At 58.2% G+C, this 18085-nt stretch overlaps 4 protein-coding genes across 4 annotated transcripts; 3 read left to right on the forward strand and 1 right to left on the reverse strand.

Moving 5' to 3' along the window:
• The first annotated feature begins 199 nt into the window (after window positions 1–199).
• Window positions 200–7039, forward strand: KVR01_008651 (uncharacterized protein). Its single transcript, XM_044794355.1, has 5 exons — window positions 200–1939; window positions 2008–2207; window positions 2265–2424; window positions 2480–3218; window positions 3273–7039. The coding sequence occupies exons 1-5, from the start codon at window positions 1160–1162 to the stop codon at window positions 4058–4060; spliced, it is 2667 nt and encodes an 888-aa protein (XP_044642418.1). The 5' UTR covers window positions 200–1159; the 3' UTR covers window positions 4061–7039.
• Window positions 7040–8895: 1856 nt separating this feature from the next.
• On the forward strand, window positions 8896–12231 carry KVR01_008601 (uncharacterized protein; the record flags this gene model as incomplete). Its single annotated transcript, XM_044781353.1, has 4 exons — window positions 8896–10095; window positions 10200–11013; window positions 11078–11956; window positions 12125–12231. 4 exons carry the CDS (start codon window positions 8896–8898, stop codon window positions 12229–12231), a joined length of 3000 nt encoding a protein of 999 aa, XP_044642368.1.
• Window positions 12232–12627: 396 nt separating this feature from the next.
• KVR01_008821 (protein phosphatase 2A structural subunit TPD3) lies at window positions 12628–17314 on the reverse strand. The gene is made up of 9 exons (XM_044792452.1): window positions 17025–17314; window positions 16821–16954; window positions 16637–16742; window positions 16424–16575; window positions 15876–16367; window positions 15560–15819; window positions 15395–15495; window positions 15009–15346; window positions 12628–14951 (listed from the first exon to the last, which is right to left on the reverse strand). Exons 2-9 carry the CDS (start codon window positions 16884–16886, stop codon window positions 14601–14603), a joined length of 1866 nt encoding a protein of 621 aa, XP_044642588.1. The 5' UTR covers window positions 16887–16954; window positions 17025–17314; the 3' UTR covers window positions 12628–14600.
• KVR01_008770 (uncharacterized protein) lies at window positions 13059–14018 on the forward strand (the record flags this gene model as incomplete). Its single annotated transcript, XM_044784941.1, has 2 exons — window positions 13059–13123; window positions 13271–14018. 2 exons carry the CDS (start codon window positions 13059–13061, stop codon window positions 14016–14018), a joined length of 813 nt encoding a protein of 270 aa, XP_044642537.1.
• Window positions 17315–18085: the final 771 nt, after the last annotated feature.

Here is an 18085-nt window from a genome sequence, read left to right on the forward strand (position 1 = left end):
GTCAGTCTGGAAATGAGCTGGCGCGTGTTTAGTGCCCAACCCGGACGATCTGGAGGTCCCCCCAAGGTTTATTGTACCAACCTTGCAAGGTTACCTCGCTGACCCTGCTGCACACCTAGCTCTCCCGGCCCCCTCTGGCCGGCCGCCCAGACAGCTAGAGCTGCCCAGGTTTCAATCACTGGCATCAGTGAGCAAGCAACCTCCTCCTCCTCCTCCTCCTCCTCCTCTTTGGGCTAACCTACCTGAGGTGCGAGCAATCTGCCTGCCTGCCTGCCTCCTGGGCAGGTCGTAAAAAGCAGTCTCCCAAGGTTCCAAGGTTCCAAGCTTGGTGGTAGGTAACCTGAGGTTTTTACGGCTTGGCACTTACGGCCGGCTTTGCTTATTCTCCCTCACTCTCCCCCTCCCCCCCATCTCCCCCAGGTCCCCCGTCCCCGTCCCGTCCAGCCCGTCACCCACCCGCATTGTGTGTATGTGTGTGAGCCCAGACATTTCTGGACAGGCATTGAAACGGCCAAAAGCAGTGGCACGCTTTTCAAACGACTCCAAGGCCTCCACCCATCTCAACACAGCATCGTCACCACCAGGCAGCGAATCCACCTCCGCCGCCTCTGACGTATTGTTTACTGGCCTGTCCTCTCCATTCCATAATGAAGGTCTAGAGTACTACTCGGTAACGGGTCTCCCCTCGGCGTCCTCTTGGGACGCGTTTGTGCCCAATTGATCGGCCCAGGCCCAGCTCAACCAGGTCATTCCCGCCAGGCGGCCTTGTCCCTCTGGTTTCTGGTGTCATCCCCCTCCCCTTCGCAGTCGACAACCAGCCCACTTTTTGCTCGCCTAGCACGCCCGCCAGCCAACGACAATAACCGTGCTTGCTGCCCGCCCATCGAGCTCGTTCCAGGGTCTGCATCCCGGACGCTCGCCATCTCTACCCATCTCTCCAAAAGGCAGAGCCCGGCGCGAGCCCAACAACGCTCTTGTTTCTCTCCCAGACGGGCCTCATCTTAGGTTTCGGCCATCTGCCATACCCGCCGACTCGCCTCACCCTCCCGACCATCTCCCAGCCCCAACCCCCGACCTGTCTTCGCCTCGAGTAGCGAGCAGCGAGCGACGTCAAACCCCCGACGGTGGCTTTTCACGTCACCACCAACTAGCCGCAGTCATGGATCAGTGGGGGCCAGGCTACCACGACCCTGCCGGCGCATCGAGGAGATACAATGGCAATGACCAGATAGGCCCAAGGGGCTACGCTACCCAGCCAGCTCAGGCGCCGGCCCAGGCGCCTGCAGGATTCAAATACGACCAGTACCAGGGCGGTCTCAATTCACATGCCTCCAGTTCCGCGACCTCCCCCGTCACCACCCCGCAGCTGCGCGACAACAACGGCGACGTCGCCATGGCTGATGCAAACGACCCTTACACGAGCATGAGGATGCCCATGAGGCCTCATCACTCTACACATGTGTCCAGCGGGAGCCGGTCCTCTACCCTGCACTCTCCGCAGGAGCCTTCTGCCGCTGCCCAACGGTACTCGCCGATGGAGGTGCTGTCCCCAACCTCCCCGTACGCCAAAGCTGGGGCCAGCCAGTTCTCTGCACCCCCGACAACGCGACAGTCCCCGACCCGGTCCGCCGATTACCACTCCCCACAGAGTCCTTACTACCAGAACAGTCGGCAATCATCCCAGCAGCTGCCGCCCATGGCGCCCTTCCCCGCTGCTCTCGACCAATACTCCCAGCCTGGCGTCATAAGCCCGAGAGGGGACGCCTGGCCAAGCAACCCTGCCTCTCCCAAAAGGATGCTCTCCATGCCGGCGGGGCCCGTCGTGAGCAAGGGCCCGGTGCCCGAGTTCAAGAAGATAAGGACGCCGCAGGACCTCCAGCCAAGGGTCACCGCGCAGCCAGCCTTCCGGCGAGCGAATCCAGAAGGTGGTTTTATTAGTGTAGGTCACGCATCCGTGTGCTTCAAGTAGTATTCCGCCGACGCCAGCGACTGATCACGATGTTGCAGCCCCTTCAAGCCCTGACCGTTCACCTGCCGGCGACCTACCGGATATGTAACCCGAGCTTCAAGTACGAGTCATCGCGCAACCCCCGGCGAGTCCTGACGAAGCCGAGCAAAGGCTGCAAGAACGATGGCTACGACAACGAGGACAGTGACTATATCCTATATGTCAACGACATCCTCGGCTCTGAGGAGGCCGGGCATAAGTAAGTCAATCCCGAGCCCTGGCGGCAACGACGCAGGCAACTGACCCTGCATGACAGGAATCGATACTTGATATTGGACGTTTTGGGCCAGGGAACATTTGGCCAGGTCGTTAAATGCCAGAATCTCAAGACCCAGGAGGTCGTTGCAGTGAAAGTCATCAAGAACCGCACTGCTTACTTCAACCAGAGCATGATGGAAGTGTCTGTTCTGGACTTGGTAAGACGACACCGAATCGTGGTACCACTTGGGCACGTCGCTGACATCTACATAGCTCAATACCAAGCTGGACAAGAATGATGACCATCATTTGTTGAGATTGAAAGACACATTCATACACAAACAGCACTTATGCCTGGTCTTTGAGCTCCTCAGCGTCAACCTGTACGAGTTGATCAAGCAGAACCAGTTCCGCGGTCTTAGCACAACTCTGGTCAGGGTCTTCGCTCAGCAGCTCCTTAACGGGCTGGCGCTTCTCAATAAGGCTCGCCTCATCCACTGCGACCTGAAACCCGAAAACATCCTGTTGAAGAACCTCGAAAGCCCCATCATAAAAATTATCGACTTCGGTTCGGCATGTGACGAGCGACAGACTGTGTACACGTACATCCAGTCGAGATTCTACCGTTCACCGGAAGTACTACTGGGACTGCCATACTCTTCGGCGATAGACATGTGGTCACTCGGTTGCATTGTTGTCGAGCTTTTCCTTGGTCTGCCGTTGTTTCCCGGATCCTCAGAGTATAACCAAGTCTCGCGGATCGTTGAGATGCTCGGCAACCCGCCAAACTGGATGATCGAGATGGGAAAACAGGCAGGTGAATTCTTTGAGAAGAGACAGGATGAGTTTGGCCGTCGGACGTATCACCTGAAGAGCATGGAGCAGTACTCGAGAGAACATGGTACGAAGGAACAGCCCAGCAAGAAATATTTCCAGGCCGAAACTTTACCGGAAATCATCAAGTCTTACCCCATGCCTCGGAAGAACATGAAGCCAATCGAGGTAGAGAGAGGTATGTGGTCAAACATCACCGAGTTTGAAGCAGCCGGAGCTGACAATGTGACAGAAATGAACAACCGGGTCGCCTTCATAGACTTCGTTAGGGGTCTGCTCACCATCAATCCTCTGGAGAGGTGGTCCCCACAGCAGGCTAAACTCCACCCGTTCATTACCCAGACCAAGTTCACCGGTCCTTTCGTGCCGCCGATGAACCTCAAGGCAAGTTCCCTTAATAGGTCCCCGGCGCCTGGGACGCAGCAGCAGCAGCAGGCCGAGGCGATAAGCAAACAAAGGGCGCAGGCGGCGCAGGCACAAGCCAACACAGCGGCCCAGGGTGCCTACTCAATGGCCACTGGCCAATACGCTTCTTCCAGTCACGGCGCAGGCCCGGCTTATGGCGGTAACAACATGTACTCGCCCAGCCATGCCGGGCCACCACCTGCTTACGGATCGCAACCGAATCCATACAGCCAGGTTGGCATGAATCCCGCGCAGATGCCGAACGCAAATTACAATGCTGTCACGCAACAACCTGGCATGTACCAACAGGCGGTGAGACGGCAGCGAGCCTCCACCATGGAACAGCAACAAAGCGGCATACCGGCAGCCATTCAAAGGGTTGCCAGCCATCTCGACCCTAATGCACCCATCCGGCTGCAGCCCAGCCCAGCTTACTACCCTCCACCGGCCGACGGAGGTGGCTTGATCGATCCGGCCTCCGCCCGCGCCGGTGGCAGGAGGGGCAGCCAGGCCCAGAGGGGCGGGGCGGCCAGGGGCAACCGAGATTTCATCCGGAACCTAGAAGAGAGAACGCTGGAGGAGGGCTTTGGCCAGAACAATCATTGGGGTCACTGAGGGTAGATCGGTAGGATCGGCGAAGATCCAATGGCCGCAATTGCTATCAATTTCCAGCGGGCACCTCGACATGGGATCACTCATCCGCGGAGACAACACGCGCAGCTGATATCCTTCCGGGCGACCTGAGGACGAATGTCGGCTTGGGCGCTGCAGGGAAGCTCACTTGTCCAGGGAATCTCTGTGACGTCTGCCTCGGGGATAGCAGGGCGTGCTTTGTGCAGTATGGCGGTGTCAAAGTGCGTCCTGGTCTGACATGGGGAGATGTGACCAAGGGCGGAGTCGATGCCCGTCCTCGCTCAGTGAACGGAATCCTGGCTTGCGTGGTCCAGTCCTCGGAAGCCTTGATTTTGGTGGGTTAGAAGTAACAATGGACTGTTAAGAGGAGGGGAACAGAGCCACACCCCGTCGAGATGAAGGCGGGTGGCGCGGCTGTGGAGTGCTGTTCTATAACTAGCTTTTTTGGAGAGGATGGCCCAGTTTCAATTCCCCTTTTGTGTTTTCTACTTCTTTGGTCGCAGGACGAGGTGGAAGGTTGGGCATGAGTGGCTGGTATGATATACGAATGGTACGGGTCGACTGCTCAGGCCGAGCCCCAGTGCAGCGGACATGAATAGTGGGGAAGGAGACTGCCCCGTGGCCTATTTTACCTGATTCGTAAAGACGCCTCAAGAGAAAGCAAGAGAGCATGCATAGCTATGGATTATTTTGGCAACTGCCAGCATCCCGATGGGTTGAAGCAAGGGAGCTTGTTAGGCCAGTCCTCTCTTCTTTCCAAGGCCCGCAGTGCGTTCGCCCACCCACCCACTTGTCAGCACTGGCTTCTCGGAGTGAAGGCCCGTTTTCAGGAACGGGCCGCTCGTGATTCGATTTACACTCGCGTTGGCTAATATGTGGCGCTTATCGTGCAGCAAGATGGACCTGTGGGTGTTGACAGCGCATCTGGCCGCGCTCGCGCTTGCGCACAAGCACCACAAGGACATAGCAGGGACACTGTCCGTAGCTGTGGGTGGCTACAGGGGCATCATCCTCTCCACACCTGGGGAGGGACAAGAAGGAGATGGCACCATGATGTGTGTCCGGGGCCGATGGTGGCTCTCATGCCCTCCTGGCCAACTTCATGGGATGAAGCCATCCCTAGGCAGGACCGATGATCCTTGGCCCCGTCGTAACTTTCGTCGCCACCAGCTGAAGCACGCCAAAACGGTCAGCTTGCCAGTGCGTGAAAAGCATGTTGCCCCCCTCCTCGCCCTGGGTGATGGGCTAGAGCGCGCGCGACGACAACGACTCAGCATTGCCCGGAGAACCGGCCGCGGTGCTAGTCCGGAGCAGTTCATGCGGGAGGGCGGCGGAGCACGGCCTGCTCGGCGGGAGGTGGTGCATCGTGAGCAACAGCCCAAGACGATGTTGGTGAGCGAGTCTGGGCAAATTGGGCCGAGGGGGGCTGATTTCGGGTTCTGGCCGCCTATGGCCCTCTGTCCAAGACGGGTGGAACAAGTTTTCCTTTTTCTTCTATAGGCAATATTGCATGGGGGGGGCCGAGAAGTGTTGCTGGATGTGGATCGTAGGATGCTACTGTGTGCAGTAGTGTGTGTAGTTCTGGTAGTATGTTCGCATCGTGCGTCCCGCCGGAGACGTCATCTGACATGGCCCAGTTTTGATGCAGTTCAAGTCTCACCACGGTATGCACGGGGTCTTTATCTTTGCTTGTGGGTGGGGATTCTGATCGGGGCAGTACTCGGTGGGTACCCAACCTGGTGGTGAGCCTCTGCGTGTGGAGGATGCGGCGGCGGCGGTGGACAGACAGGTTGTCTAGTATCGTGGCAGGACGGGGGGATTAACGCCGACTGGCTCGGGTGTCACCGCACACGCCTTGCCCTCAACGGCGCACCACACACATACTTTCGGCGGGCGGTGCACGCACATCCAGGACATAAGACCCCTAAAGCTAAAACCTAGGTGCTAAATATAGAGGCGGCGGGGCTACGGGGACCCAGCAAAAAGCACGCAGCAAACAAGACGGTTGCGGCGGTGGCCTTGTTTGTAATGTTGCATCCCGCTTCCGATTTATCAGTTGCCCCCTTGGTGGTATACGTTGTGTGGCCTGGGCACACGCATCTACAATACACCGTACAGGAAGCTCAGGCATGGCCCAGAGGCAACTGATTACTGATTGAGGAGGCAGTGAGAAAAAGTCAATCGACAAGTACAGGTGGTGACGTTACCCGGGGAAGGCAGGGTAGGCAGGGTAGGCAGGGTAATGCCAATGTGACCCTGGGAGCTTGGGCCACGGGCCATCAACCTCGAGCAACACTTGTTGTCCATGGCAAGCGGCACTACTATTCGTGCTACTCGAGTCTCGTGTGTTAGAGTACCCGCGCGGTCACGAATCGGCTCGTCAGCTCCTCAGCTCTACTGGGGCCGTTGGGGCCGTGGATTGGCGCTGGACCCCACAGCCAGGCACGCGCCTGTTGGAACCCACTCCCACGCAGCGCTCTTTTTGCGACGCTGGGGGCACACGTGTGCCAAATGCGAGTCCCTCTCTCTCAATATGGTACTGCTCATCAACTAGATAGATAGCCTGGCCAGGGGTGAATACGTCCAATATTGTCGTCACCCTTTTCCTAGGTACATACATTATTGACCGACGCTGCAGGCGGATGGCGGAATTCTTCCACAGTAACTAGACTACCTAGGCAGTGCTCAAGCATCCAAGACAAGACAAGATTGGCGCCGGGCGGGCGATCTATCAAGTAGCCTACCGGCTTACACAGCCTGCAACGGTAGCAGTTGCTTACCAACGGCCTCACCGTTGAGATAGAATAGCAGAAGGGGGAGATGGGTGCAGACGAGTGCAGACGAGCAGACGAGCCAGGCATGCAGGCATTGATGCAGTGCAAGGGGGATCAGAAGTGGGGGAGTGCTATACCCGGGGGGCACTTGTTGCTGACTCTCAGGCTGGCATGCCATGCTGTGTATGGTTTAATTTCCATCCTTCGTTCGAGTGGTGATAACGGGCTTCTTCGTGGCCCCGTTTCTGCTGACTCCTTGACCCCCCAACAAGCACACACCCACACCCACACTTTTTTTTCTCTCTCGCTCTCCCAAGCAACCAACCGAGTGCTACCTCAAGTGCCTACAGTCTCCTTGTGACGAGCGTCTAGTGGTGACCTTGCGTTGTTTTTTCTCCCCTCGTCTTCTGTCTATTGGCCCCACAGGCTATACTAGGTATTCTCTTTCCTTGCTCGAATAATAAAGCAACGGGGACTGTGGCTTGGCTTGTGCATATCCGGCTGCATTGGTTCGGTTCAACGTTTCCTCTAAAGCACAATATAGGCCAGATGAAACACATGGGTTTGCTTCCAACTCAGCAGAGAGGTTCCATCGCAGCAGCAGCGAATGGCCTATTCCCTTGCTCACCCCCACATCCCATGCCGTATCAGAACATAGATGCATGCATTGCTACATTGCCAGGTAGCTACCCAACTACCTAGGTACCTACATAGCTATCCCATGTGCGCAGCCGGGGTGTGGGGACTTGCAGCAGCAGCCCCGGCTGAGGCTGGACAATGAATGAGATTCTGGTAGCACGCGGGTGCAGTTGACTGCAGCGACTGCAGCGACTGCAGCAACTGCAGAGGATTTCCTCATGGTGCTGCACTGCCCCCAGGCAATAAAAATGCTCCTCTTTGGGCATGGCGTGTCAATGGACAACGGCACGGCGCCACTCGTCCTCCCACGCACCCGCCATACTCGTGCTCTCGCCCTCTCGCTGCCGCTGCCGCCGCTGTTGTGTCTGGTGGGTGAGATGAGATTTCCCCACCGGGGCCGGCAGAAGGCACACACACACACACACACCTGGCTCGTCAGGCCCAGGCTCATCAGGCACTCGGACATGCTGTGAGGAGGCGGGCACCTATCCCGATCCCGTTCCTGACATTATTGTCCTCTGCCCCGTCTGTCCGTCCAGCCCAGCCCAGCCCTGCGGCCCAGTCCCCCCGAGCTGCTCAGCAGGCCTTGAAGCCTGCCTGCCTGCCTTGCCTTGCCCTGCCTTGCCAGTGGCAGCAGACCTGACCTGCCTCCTATTCGCCTTCTCCTCTTTCCTCCCATCCCATCTCGCACATCACATATCTAAGCCTCACACGCACGAGACCGCGTCCCAGATCCCGCCTGTCGCGCTGCGCTCGGATCTCTCCCCCCGAGTGAGAGCACCGCGGAGCAGCGAGCAAGTGACAAGACGCAGTGACAACAGCCATCCTGGCCACGCCTTGCTTGCTTTGAGTCGTGCTGCCCTTGCCCTGCCCTGCCCTGCCCTGCCCTGCCCTGCCTTGCATTGCCCTGCTCTGCGTCGCCTTGCCTTGCCTGGCCTGGCCTCGCCTTGCCTCGGCTCTGGGCCTGTTCTGACCTGCCCCCGTCCGCTTTCTGGGAGCCCGACCTCTTTTTGTGCTCTAGCTGAGCTGGAGTCGAGCGGCAGACCGCGCAGTGCAGCCCGCAGGGGGGGGACAAAAGAGACGAAGCAGCAGCAGCAGCAGCAGTAGCAGCAGCGAACACTGCGACTGACTTGCTTGCTATTACCGACTGGACTGACTGCGACGCATTGATTGCAACGCAACCCAAACCAAACGCAACGCAACGCACCTCAGCAGCACCAGCACCAGCACCAGCTCCAAGCTCCAAGCTCCAGAGCACCAGAGCACCAAAGCACCAGCAAAAAGCACCAGAGAAGCGCACGACCAAAAGCAGCCAGCCAGCCAGCCCAGCCAGTTTGCTCGTTGCTAAATAAAGGGCCGCCTGTCTCTGCCGGCGCCCGCCCTTCGCCCCCCGTTTTCTTTATTATGATAATGCCTTTCGGTCGCTCAGCCAAACCAAACAACCGATCTCAACAACACCTGGTTGAATCGGCTGGGCCCGCCGCCGTTTCTGGCTCCTCCCAAGCTGCTGCCGGCACGGATCCCGCTGGGGCTGCCTCTGCCTCGTCCTCTCTGCCCGCCCCTGCCTCGTCTGCTCCCACCTCTGCTGCTGCTGCCGGCCAGGGCATTTCCCCTTCCGGCGTTGCTGGCGCCCAACCCGGTCCCGGTCACGGCCACGGCCAGGCAGCCCAGCCCCAGGCCCAGGCCCAGTCGTCCCAGTCGTCCCAGTCCCAAGCCCACCAGGTCGGCGTGCAACCAAACAACCAAGGCCCCTCGTCAGCCTCGGGGCCCTCCACCACCTCCTCGGAATCCTTTGTCCAGGACCTGCGCGCTGCCAGCCAACCACCGCCCCAGCTGCCGCCGTCATCATCTCACCTCTACTCTTCCCTGCCCACCGCCTCGTCCTCAGGCCCAAACAACAACAACAGCAGCAACAACAACTTGTCCTCGTCCTCGTCCTCGCCCCCGTCCCACCACCAGTCCCAGCTGCACCAGCTGCACCCCCTCAACACCGCCAGCCCCCCCGTGCCTGACGCGCGGGTGCGCAAGGCTGTGCATGAGTTCGCAGATGCTGTCGCCAGGTCGCAGTCTCAGAGATATCACCAAGTAGCCACCCCCGTCCAGCCAAACCCCTCCTTTGGTTCCTCCTTCGAAGACCTCTCAAGGCCCTACAGTAATACCCCCCCTCAACCACCCCTCGCTTACCACCCGCAGCTTCACCACCAGCAGCAGCCCCACCAGCATCAGCATCAGCATCAGCACCAGCAACAGCAGCAACTCCTCCACCAGCAGCAGCTGCAGCAGCAACAACGACAACAGCACCAAAATCCACCAGCCCCCGTCGAGTCCAGGCGGTCGACGCGCCGATTGATCAAGAACATCCTCGCCGGAGCTCCCAATCTCAACAAGGCTGAACAGCAGGCCCGCCCCGAGTACCACCCCCACCACCAGCCCTCCCACTCCCAGCACACCTACGACAACACCGCCGGCCTTGCCCGCCGCCCGTCAAAGCGCATCAGCAACCCACCTGCCCTGCGGACCGGCCCGTCTCAGGTCTCCCTCGACCAGCAGCCCGCCGACTGGCAGTCCCCGGGGCCCCAGACCCAGCCCTCGCCCCTGCAAAACGTAAGCATAACTAAACTTCGTCCTGTCCTTCAGTCCTCCATCCCTCATCGCCTGGGTGCTGCGTGCGGGGGGCGCAAGTCTGACTGACTACTTCGCGATTGCAGAACCCTCACGAGTTCCAGCTGCCCACCCTTCGCCGTGTCCCTACCAACCAGGACAACTCGCCGTATTCAGACGACGGTGGCTTCATCCACCCCCACGGCCAGATTCACACCCAGGCCCAGCTGACGCCCGACCAACAGCAGCAGCTGAACCAGGTCGCCTTCGATCCAGCCACCCGGCAGTACCAATTCATCTCCCACTCCCCCCAGAGGCAGGGCCAGACCGAAGGGAACCAACCTGTGTACTCGGGCCTCCTCGTTGCCGACCAACATCGCAACCCCGAGACAATATCTCAGTTGTCGCATGAATCCCCTGCCACCGAAGGTGATTACCTGCTCTCTTCCTCAAACGTCCAATCCGCGGCAACTTCCCCCGCCGTGAGGTACTCGGCACAAGACTTTCCTTCCCGGTCGACCTCACTGCAGCCGCACAGTCAGCAACTGCATCAGCAGCAGTCGTCGACCTCGTCGCCCGACGGCCAGCAGCAAGAGCACCACAGCCAACAGGGTATGGCTCCACAAGGAGGGCCGCCTCAGACAAGACGGTCCCAGGAAACCGAAAAGAGCCTGCGCGGCGATATCCCACCGGGGCCCCCACCTGGCTACAGGCACAGTCAGCAACCCTCCAACAGCATGAACACCCTGCCTTCGGCTCCACAGGGTCCTCAAGGCGCATCCGGCCCGAACCCTAGCTTCCGTCAGAGCACCATCCAAGACCGGCAGCAGCAGCAGCAACAGCAGTTTGAAGGTGCTGCAGAGCAAGGTCGCAACAGCCCACAGCCATCAGAAGATCCCGAGAAGGCTTTTAAAGATTTGCGTACGTTTTGTAACCTCGGATGTAACGATCGAGTCAAAATAACTAACAAAAATCCTTGCTGCAGTGACAAAGTACAAAAATGTTAAGCGCTTGTATTTCGATGGCAAGACCCAGATCGAGCAGCTGAATGGCCAGGTGGAGCAGCTTCAGAATGCAGTCGCGAACCAGAGGATCACACAGTCCCGCACCGCGCTGGACGACAATGAGTACATGACAAGGTTCAACCGGCTCAACGGAGCCATCAACAACCTGTCCTTCAACATTCGTAAAGACTGGACTTCGGTCCCATCTTGGTTGGAGAGCTACGTCAGCACAGATGCTCTAAAGACGGGCAAGCAGGAGATGACTGCAGTTGGACGCGCTGTCATCACCAGATGGATAGTGGAGGAGATTTTCCACGGCTGTTTTCACCCGGGTCTCGATCCTGAGCTCAGCAGACAGCTCAAGGAAATCGAGCAGAACATCCGCCGTGGCAACTATACCATGACCAGCCAGGAGGAGCACGACGCCCTGACCTCAAAGGTCGTGACCTGGAGGATGACGACGCTGGACGGCCTGCAACACGTGCTGAACTCGGCGGAGAGTTCTGAACACCGCCAAGACTTCATTCGAAAGGCCACGTCCAATCTAACTGCATATCTCTTTCAGCATCTCGCAGAGCCTCCCCCGGCCGGCGTTGACGGGAGCGCGAGCATGATCATAGAGCTCGCCGTCAGCATAGCGGCGAACCTGCCAATGGAGAGTCGAGACGTGGCAATCATCTACCCGCTGCCACAGGATAACCTACAACCCAACATCATGGAAGTCGAGAAGGCACCACTCCCGCCGATCGAGACCAGGCCCCCCGACAGCGACGGAGATGCGGACTCGAGAGAAGAAAATGGCAAGGACAGCGGCGGTGAGAAGAGCAGCAGCAAAGAGCGCAGCAGCAAGTCCAGAGCCGGTATGTCAGCAAGTTCAACTCTTTCAAGTCTACTCAGCAACGCCCCGTCGGTGCTTGTTCCTGGCAGCAGCAGCCGCAAGGGCAGCGTTGCCTCGGTTTCTCAACAGCCCGGTCGGAAACATTCGACTGCGCCGTCCATCACAGGTACTGACTCGACAACGACATTAGCTTTGCCTCCAAAGGACAGCAACAAGCTGCGGTTCGCCGGCTTCCTTGCCGTCGAGGTTCGAGGGCGGCAGGTGCTCGTCAAGGCGCCCGTGTGGACGCTGGGCTGAAGGAGCTCTCGATGAGAGAATTAAAGGAATTTCCGCAGAGATGCGGAAGACCAGGCATGACCTTGAGGATCATGGCCGTTCTTGCGAACGGCAAGCATGGTCTCACAATGTACGGTTTCTTGTGTCCGGAAAGATGTGCCCTCATGCTTGGCACATGGAACAAGAACAGGGAGGCCCGGAAGCCAGGCCGGGAAAGAAAGCCTCAGCCAGCGAGATGGCCAATGCAGGTATCTGGAGTCGACCCATGTGGTCTTCTCCGAGACCCTCTGACCCCCTGTCTTGCTGGCCAGGGATGGGAACCAAGCTATCGCTTCGATCCCCTGGGTCAACTTCTCATGTACGCGAGGTTTGGCGGGGATGACCCTCACACCATCTGTGTCAAGACTTGTCGAAATAATACAAGTAGTACGAACCTCCAAACCCCCTTGTCGGGCATAGTCTCATTTTTACTCCTGTGATGCATGCGTTGGGTATTTTGACGAACTGTGTTTCGTCCAATTACATCTTTACGTGCCCGGGCAGTTAGCTGCTACCTAAAGCCTCATGTGGTTTACTAGTCAAAATGTTGCTAGCTGTGACGGTCCGGCCCAGAAGCTCTCACCTCTGCCGTCGAGCGCTACACAGAATCTCGAGCAGTCATCCTTGCACATAAGCATCACCGCCTACCATTCTCGGATGTGCCCCGCCAACGTGGACTTGCCCGGCCTGCAGCTTGCCCACGCCGGCCGTCACGGCAGAATACGTCCGTCGCTCTTCGTCCCTATACTTTCCCGTCTCGGACGTCAACAACCATTTATCAGGCCGTTTACAAGGGAACTGCATCAAAGATGGCAGACAATCAACCCTCCATACCAAATCACCTGGAGCCGTCCGAGCTAGGCACCAAGGAATAGTGAGTCGAGTTTACATGGAGGGACATGATCTTTCCTCCCACCATCGTGCCCCGCGTCCCGCCTGTGCCTTAAAACGCAACGCAACGGAACGCAACGCAACACCGTCCCGCAAGACTAACCAAATGGTGCAAAACCAAACCAAACAGCTGGGACAACCTCTACAAGCGCGAGATCGTGAACAACGCCTCCGACCCCAACGACCGCGGCACGGTCTGGTTCGACGACTCGGACGCCGAGGCAAAGCTGCTCCAGTTCCTCGAGGACCTGGAGGAGGGCACAACAACCGCAGCAGCGGACGGGGACGGGATCGGCGGGGGAGCATCCCATGAGCCGGTGGCCCTGGACAAGCACTCGACGTCCTTCCTCGACCTCGGCTGCGGCAACGGGTCGCTGCTCTTTGCGCTGCGCGAGGAGGGCTGGCGCGGGCGCTGCCTGGGCGTGGACTACAGCGGGGAGAGCGTGGCGCTGGCGCGGCAGATCGCCGGGTCCGGGGCGGTGGCGGGCGACGAGGAGGTCGAGTTTGCCGAGTGGGACGTGCTGCGGGGCGGCTACGGCGCCGTGCTGCTCGGGGCGCAGGCCCGGGGGTGGGACGTCGTGCACGACAAGGGCACCTTTGACGCCGTGTCGCTGAGCGACGAGGCCGACGCGCGCGGGCGCAGGGTCAGCGAGGGGTACAAGGGGCGCGTGCTGCGGCTCGTACGGCCCGGCGGCCTGTTCCTCGTCACCAGCTGCAACTGGACCGAGGCGGAGCTCGAGGGGTGGTTCGGCGAGGGCAGCGCCGGCGTCGAGGGCGGCGCGAGGTTCGTGAGGGTCGGCCGGGTCGAGTACCCGAGCTTCAGCTTTGGTGGGGTCAAGGGGCAGACCATCAGCACGCTGTGCTTCCAGAGGAGATGATGACGGCGGGGTGTGCAGGTGTGGGCAGGTGTCCCTTCACGTTCAGACATCACGGCCCAGCGGACGGCGCGGAGTAGGGGGGCGTAGTCGCAGCACATCTAACTAGATACCCAACAGCAAGCAATATAGAAGGAACGCATTGACAGGTCTTGTACGATACGTGCGTGATTCATCGACGTGCTAAGTGTGCTAAATGGGGGGTCTCTTCCTCTGGTCGGGCTCGAAGCTCCAGGGTAGTCCTACATTATTCAAGGCCAAGGCTTCCCACATGGACCACCCGTACAGCCTGCCTTGCTGATATCCATTTGAAGCCCGTGGAGTTCGGAGGCCTGCAAAAGACCGCAAAGCATAAAACCTCGGGGGAATCGTTGATGCTCCTTTATGCCTGATCCCGTCTTCTAATAGTGTATTTTTTTGTTTGGTTTGGATTTCCCTTGGCGAAACGCTGTATATGATCAGGGGATGGGGACGAAATCAAAGGCCAGACCCACATCGAGCGGGTTGGTCCCTCTGTGAAAAGCGTCAAGACATGAACGGTTTCGGCCTCGCGCATGGTGTCATTTCAGCAGAGTAATCCCCCTTCTAGGGCGAGGTGTTCATGGGCTCCCCTCCCGAACCCGTCACGACCGCGGCAGCCGTTGTCGCGAAATAGCGAACATCCACATCGTCGTCCTTCTGCAGCTTTTCCAGGCTCGGGATCACGCGTTGCTGGATAAGCTCCTGGCCCTGTGGGGACGGGGCCTTGGTCTCACCGGACTTCTCCAGCTGGTAGACGGTGCCTTCGTCAGGCAGGCGCTGAAGAACATCGATGAGCACCGCATACGTCTTCGCGACGTTGAATCGGATGTTGGGGATGTCATCCACCACAAGCTTGTCAAGCATGGGCAGAATTGACTTGGCAATGACATCCATGCTGACAACAGTCGCCAGGGTCTTTGAGAGCTATATTAGCCAAGGTTACGATTCCCTAATCGGGGGTTGGGTTCATACCGTGATAGCGAAGCAGGTGGTCATTCTGTAGAGATAGTTCGGGTGATTGCCCATAGCCATCACCTTGGGGATTATGGCCTCGCTCGCCCACTCCACACCAAAGACCTCTGTGAGCTTCTTCAAATTGTGTGTCGCTGCCTCACGGATGGAGAAGACAGTGTCACCTAGCCAGCCCATACACAGGGCACTCAGCTGCTCATCGAAGAACTTGACACCCAGTTGACTTGCCAGTAACGGGATGTACTCGATAATAGCCAAGCGCACACGCCACTGCTTGTCCTCCGCTAGCTGCGTGATGGCGGGGAGCAGCGATTGTGACAGCAGGTCGATCCCGATAACTGCTAACATTAGCGCCGGGCCAGAAAATCCGACGGTGGACTACTAACCTTGGTTGACAAGCTCGAGCTTCGAAATGATGTGGAGACGGACCTCAGGGAACTCATCCTTGAGCATCTGAAGGAACATGGGCAGAAGATGATCAATAGTCCTGAGTTTTCAATCAGTATGGCACGAGCGTACCAGCGAGCGGGTGTTCTCGTCCGTAGACTTACTCTTGCTTTCCAAGTATGGGAGCCAGTCCACTGATCTGTGTACCAAGAGCGGCACGGACATGCTGGGAGTTGTCCGAGACCAAGTCCTCGATGCTACCCAGGATGTCATTGAGCAATGTCGTCCGCTCAACCAGGGCGCAGAATCCTGGAATCTGTCCTGCGATTGCCGTCCGCACCTCAGCCTCGTTGTCTTTGAGCAGCTTCACAAATGAGGGCACCAGGTCCCTTGCTACGACCTCTTCATCGACTGCTTTGGCGATCTAAAATAGAGTCAGCAACCACGATCAGACAGAGAAGGGCAGCGCATTGGACCCACCTTCTCAAACCGATCTGCAATCATGTACCTGACCCGCCAGCTCTTGTCTTCTATGAGGCTCCGGAGAGAGGTAAGAAGGACGCCGTGACTTGACTGCTGTTCCTTGGGGACAACTTCGGCAACGGCAATAAGCACCTCAACTGTCAACAAGCGCACGCTGTCCTGGTCGTCCTGCGCAAGGTGTTGAAACATGGGTATCATCTCCTCCACAACAATCGAAGCTGGCATCTCCTTCACGAACTTGGAGAGGTTGGTGGCGGCTTGGCGGCGCACCATGGGGGTCTCGTCGTGGACGAGTTGTCCAAACTGCTGGCGAAGCTGTTGCTGGATTGGTGGTGACACCTTCGAGTAGGGGCTGGTGTAGAGCCCGCATCCTGACACCTTTGACGTGAACCAGTCGGCTTTGGAGAGTCGGATCGTTAGGGGGATGAAGTATTCTTCGACTTGCTGCGAGGAGAGATCGACACAGATCTTGTTGAGGGACTCGACGGCCTAACGAGGATAATTAGGGCCAGATTGCACACTGAGGGTGACGATAGGAAGCCTACCTTGTCCCTGACGACCGGCTCCTCGATTGCAGCGAGGTTCTCGAGAGGAGACAGCAGGACGTGGCCCCATTGAGGCCCGCCGACGTATTCGATAAAGTTGCCGAGCTCTTCGCTCAGTGCAACCAAGACCTCGTCCTCGTCCTCGACAGACTCTGCATTGTTGTTAGAGGAGCTGTGCCAAGGCGTGTGTTGGGATGGGAAGAGGGCGCAGACCATCGAGGAAGGGGATCAGTTCCTCCCGAGTGCGCTCGGCGCCCAGGGCGAGGGCGATAGTGGAGAGGCGACGGATTGCATTGAGACGGAGGATGACATCGTCGTGCTACGTATCGAGTGAGCCCAGGTCATACAGGCGCAGATGGATGGGCAGCATGCGTGCGGGGTGGGGTGTGGTGCGTACCTTGAGCTCGTCAATGAGCACAGCGATGGGGTAGAGCTCATCGTTCGCATTCGGCGCGTCAGCCATGACGAGCGATTTAGGCAGTGACAATGCTCGCCGGGTGGTCGGTGGGCAGTGGGATGGATGTTGGGAGGCTGGGAAGTGTGAGCGCGAGGAAGGCCTGATCGCGTGCGGTGCGAGGGGTGATGTAATGAAGCTACCGACTTTTGCAGCTGATTCCTGTCCTGACGGCGTCGCCTCAAAGTGCCCGAGCGAAGCAGTTCCCAGGGCTTCGTTGGACCGGTGCTGTGGGCTGGCTGCCGTTGTCGAGCCCGAAACAAATCAGACTAGATCGGGGCGGTGGCTCGGGATCGTGATACGGAGGCCGGGCGATGGCTTCTGTGGACGTCGTGGTGGTGATACGGGAGCTTTTAGGGGGTTGGTGGGATGAAGTCAGGTTTGATGAAGGGGGGAGCTCTCTGTGATTGATGGCATTGTTGTGCAGCCAGCAACCGGTCGCTGGTCGCTGGTGCACTGTGGGCAGGCCCTTCCGAGGTGGCAGCCGGCCGCTCCCTACCCCCTCCTCGCAGGCAGTCAGTCTCATCAGGAAACCGGGGCAGGCTAACAATTCCACCCAAACACACAGGGAGCGTAGGTACAAGTCCATACACAGTATCTTGGCGCTGGATCCAAGTACTCCACCTCCGACTGACTACGCCTGAGAATTGCCTCCCGCCACACCGATGCAAAGCTGCTGTACCTAGGCAGGTACATTTTGTGTGATGCACCTTTCCAGCATGCTTCTTTGGGCGCACAAGGCCCTGAGTGTAGATCTCGAAGCATGTCACTGGCCGAAGTTTATGTTGTCTCTGTCATCCATTATCAAAACCAATTCAACCACCCCAGGCAAGGCTGATTTGACCCTAGTGGTTCGCTGCAACGGCCGCTCGGTACCAAGTATTTACTACTCTGTCCTTCGTTCAAACCTTGGTGATGGTATTACAGAGAGATGACCCCAACCCTCAAACAGACCTAGTTGCAACTGTGGTTATGGAGAAGGGTTCTTGTAGTTCATACCTCTCTGTTCACTGCTGGCAACCCTGTAGCCGGCCGACATTGTCGCCGGTGTGGACACGATGGCCACTCGGCTTGTCCAAGTCTCTTTGGGCTGACAGAATTCTCAAAAAAAGCCTGTATTCTCAAAATTGACCTTGTAGTTGGGTGTAATCTTGTAATATAGCGTTGCACTCCGTATACCGCGGCGAATAACCTCGGTGGAGTCACAC

This window comes from Diaporthe batatas, assembly GCF_019321695.1.
Source record: "Diaporthe batatas strain CRI 302-4 chromosome Unknown Contig00010, whole genome shotgun sequence".
NCBI lineage: Eukaryota > Fungi > Ascomycota > Sordariomycetes > Diaporthales > Diaporthaceae > Diaporthe > Diaporthe batatas.

What these genes read in the sequence shown, in the direction of transcription:
- KVR01_008651 (XM_044794355.1), top strand. Translation starts at nt 1,160, where the DNA reads ATGGATCAGTGGGGGCCAGGCTACCACGACCCTGCCGGCGCATCGAGG. An exon ending in AAGTGTCTGTTCTGGACTTG is followed by an intron (nt 2,425 to 2,479) that starts GTAAGACGACAC and finishes ACATCTACATAG; the next exon opens with CTCAATACCAAGCTGGACAA. An exon ending in GCCAATCGAGGTAGAGAGAG is followed by an intron (nt 3,219 to 3,272) that starts GTATGTGGTCAA and finishes ACAATGTGACAG; the next exon opens with AAATGAACAACCGGGTCGCC.
- KVR01_008821 (XM_044792452.1), bottom strand. Translation starts at nt 16,886, where the DNA reads ATGGCTGACGCGCCGAATGCGAACGATGAGCTCTACCCCATCGCTGTG. An exon ending in GCTCGAGCTTGTCAACCAAG is followed by an intron (nt 15,347 to 15,394) that starts GTTAGTAGTCCA and finishes TAATGTTAGCAG; the next exon opens with TTATCGGGATCGACCTGCTG. An exon ending in CCACCTGCTTCGCTATCACG is followed by an intron (nt 14,952 to 15,008) that starts GTATGAACCCAA and finishes TAGCTCTCAAAG; the next exon opens with ACCCTGGCGACTGTTGTCAG.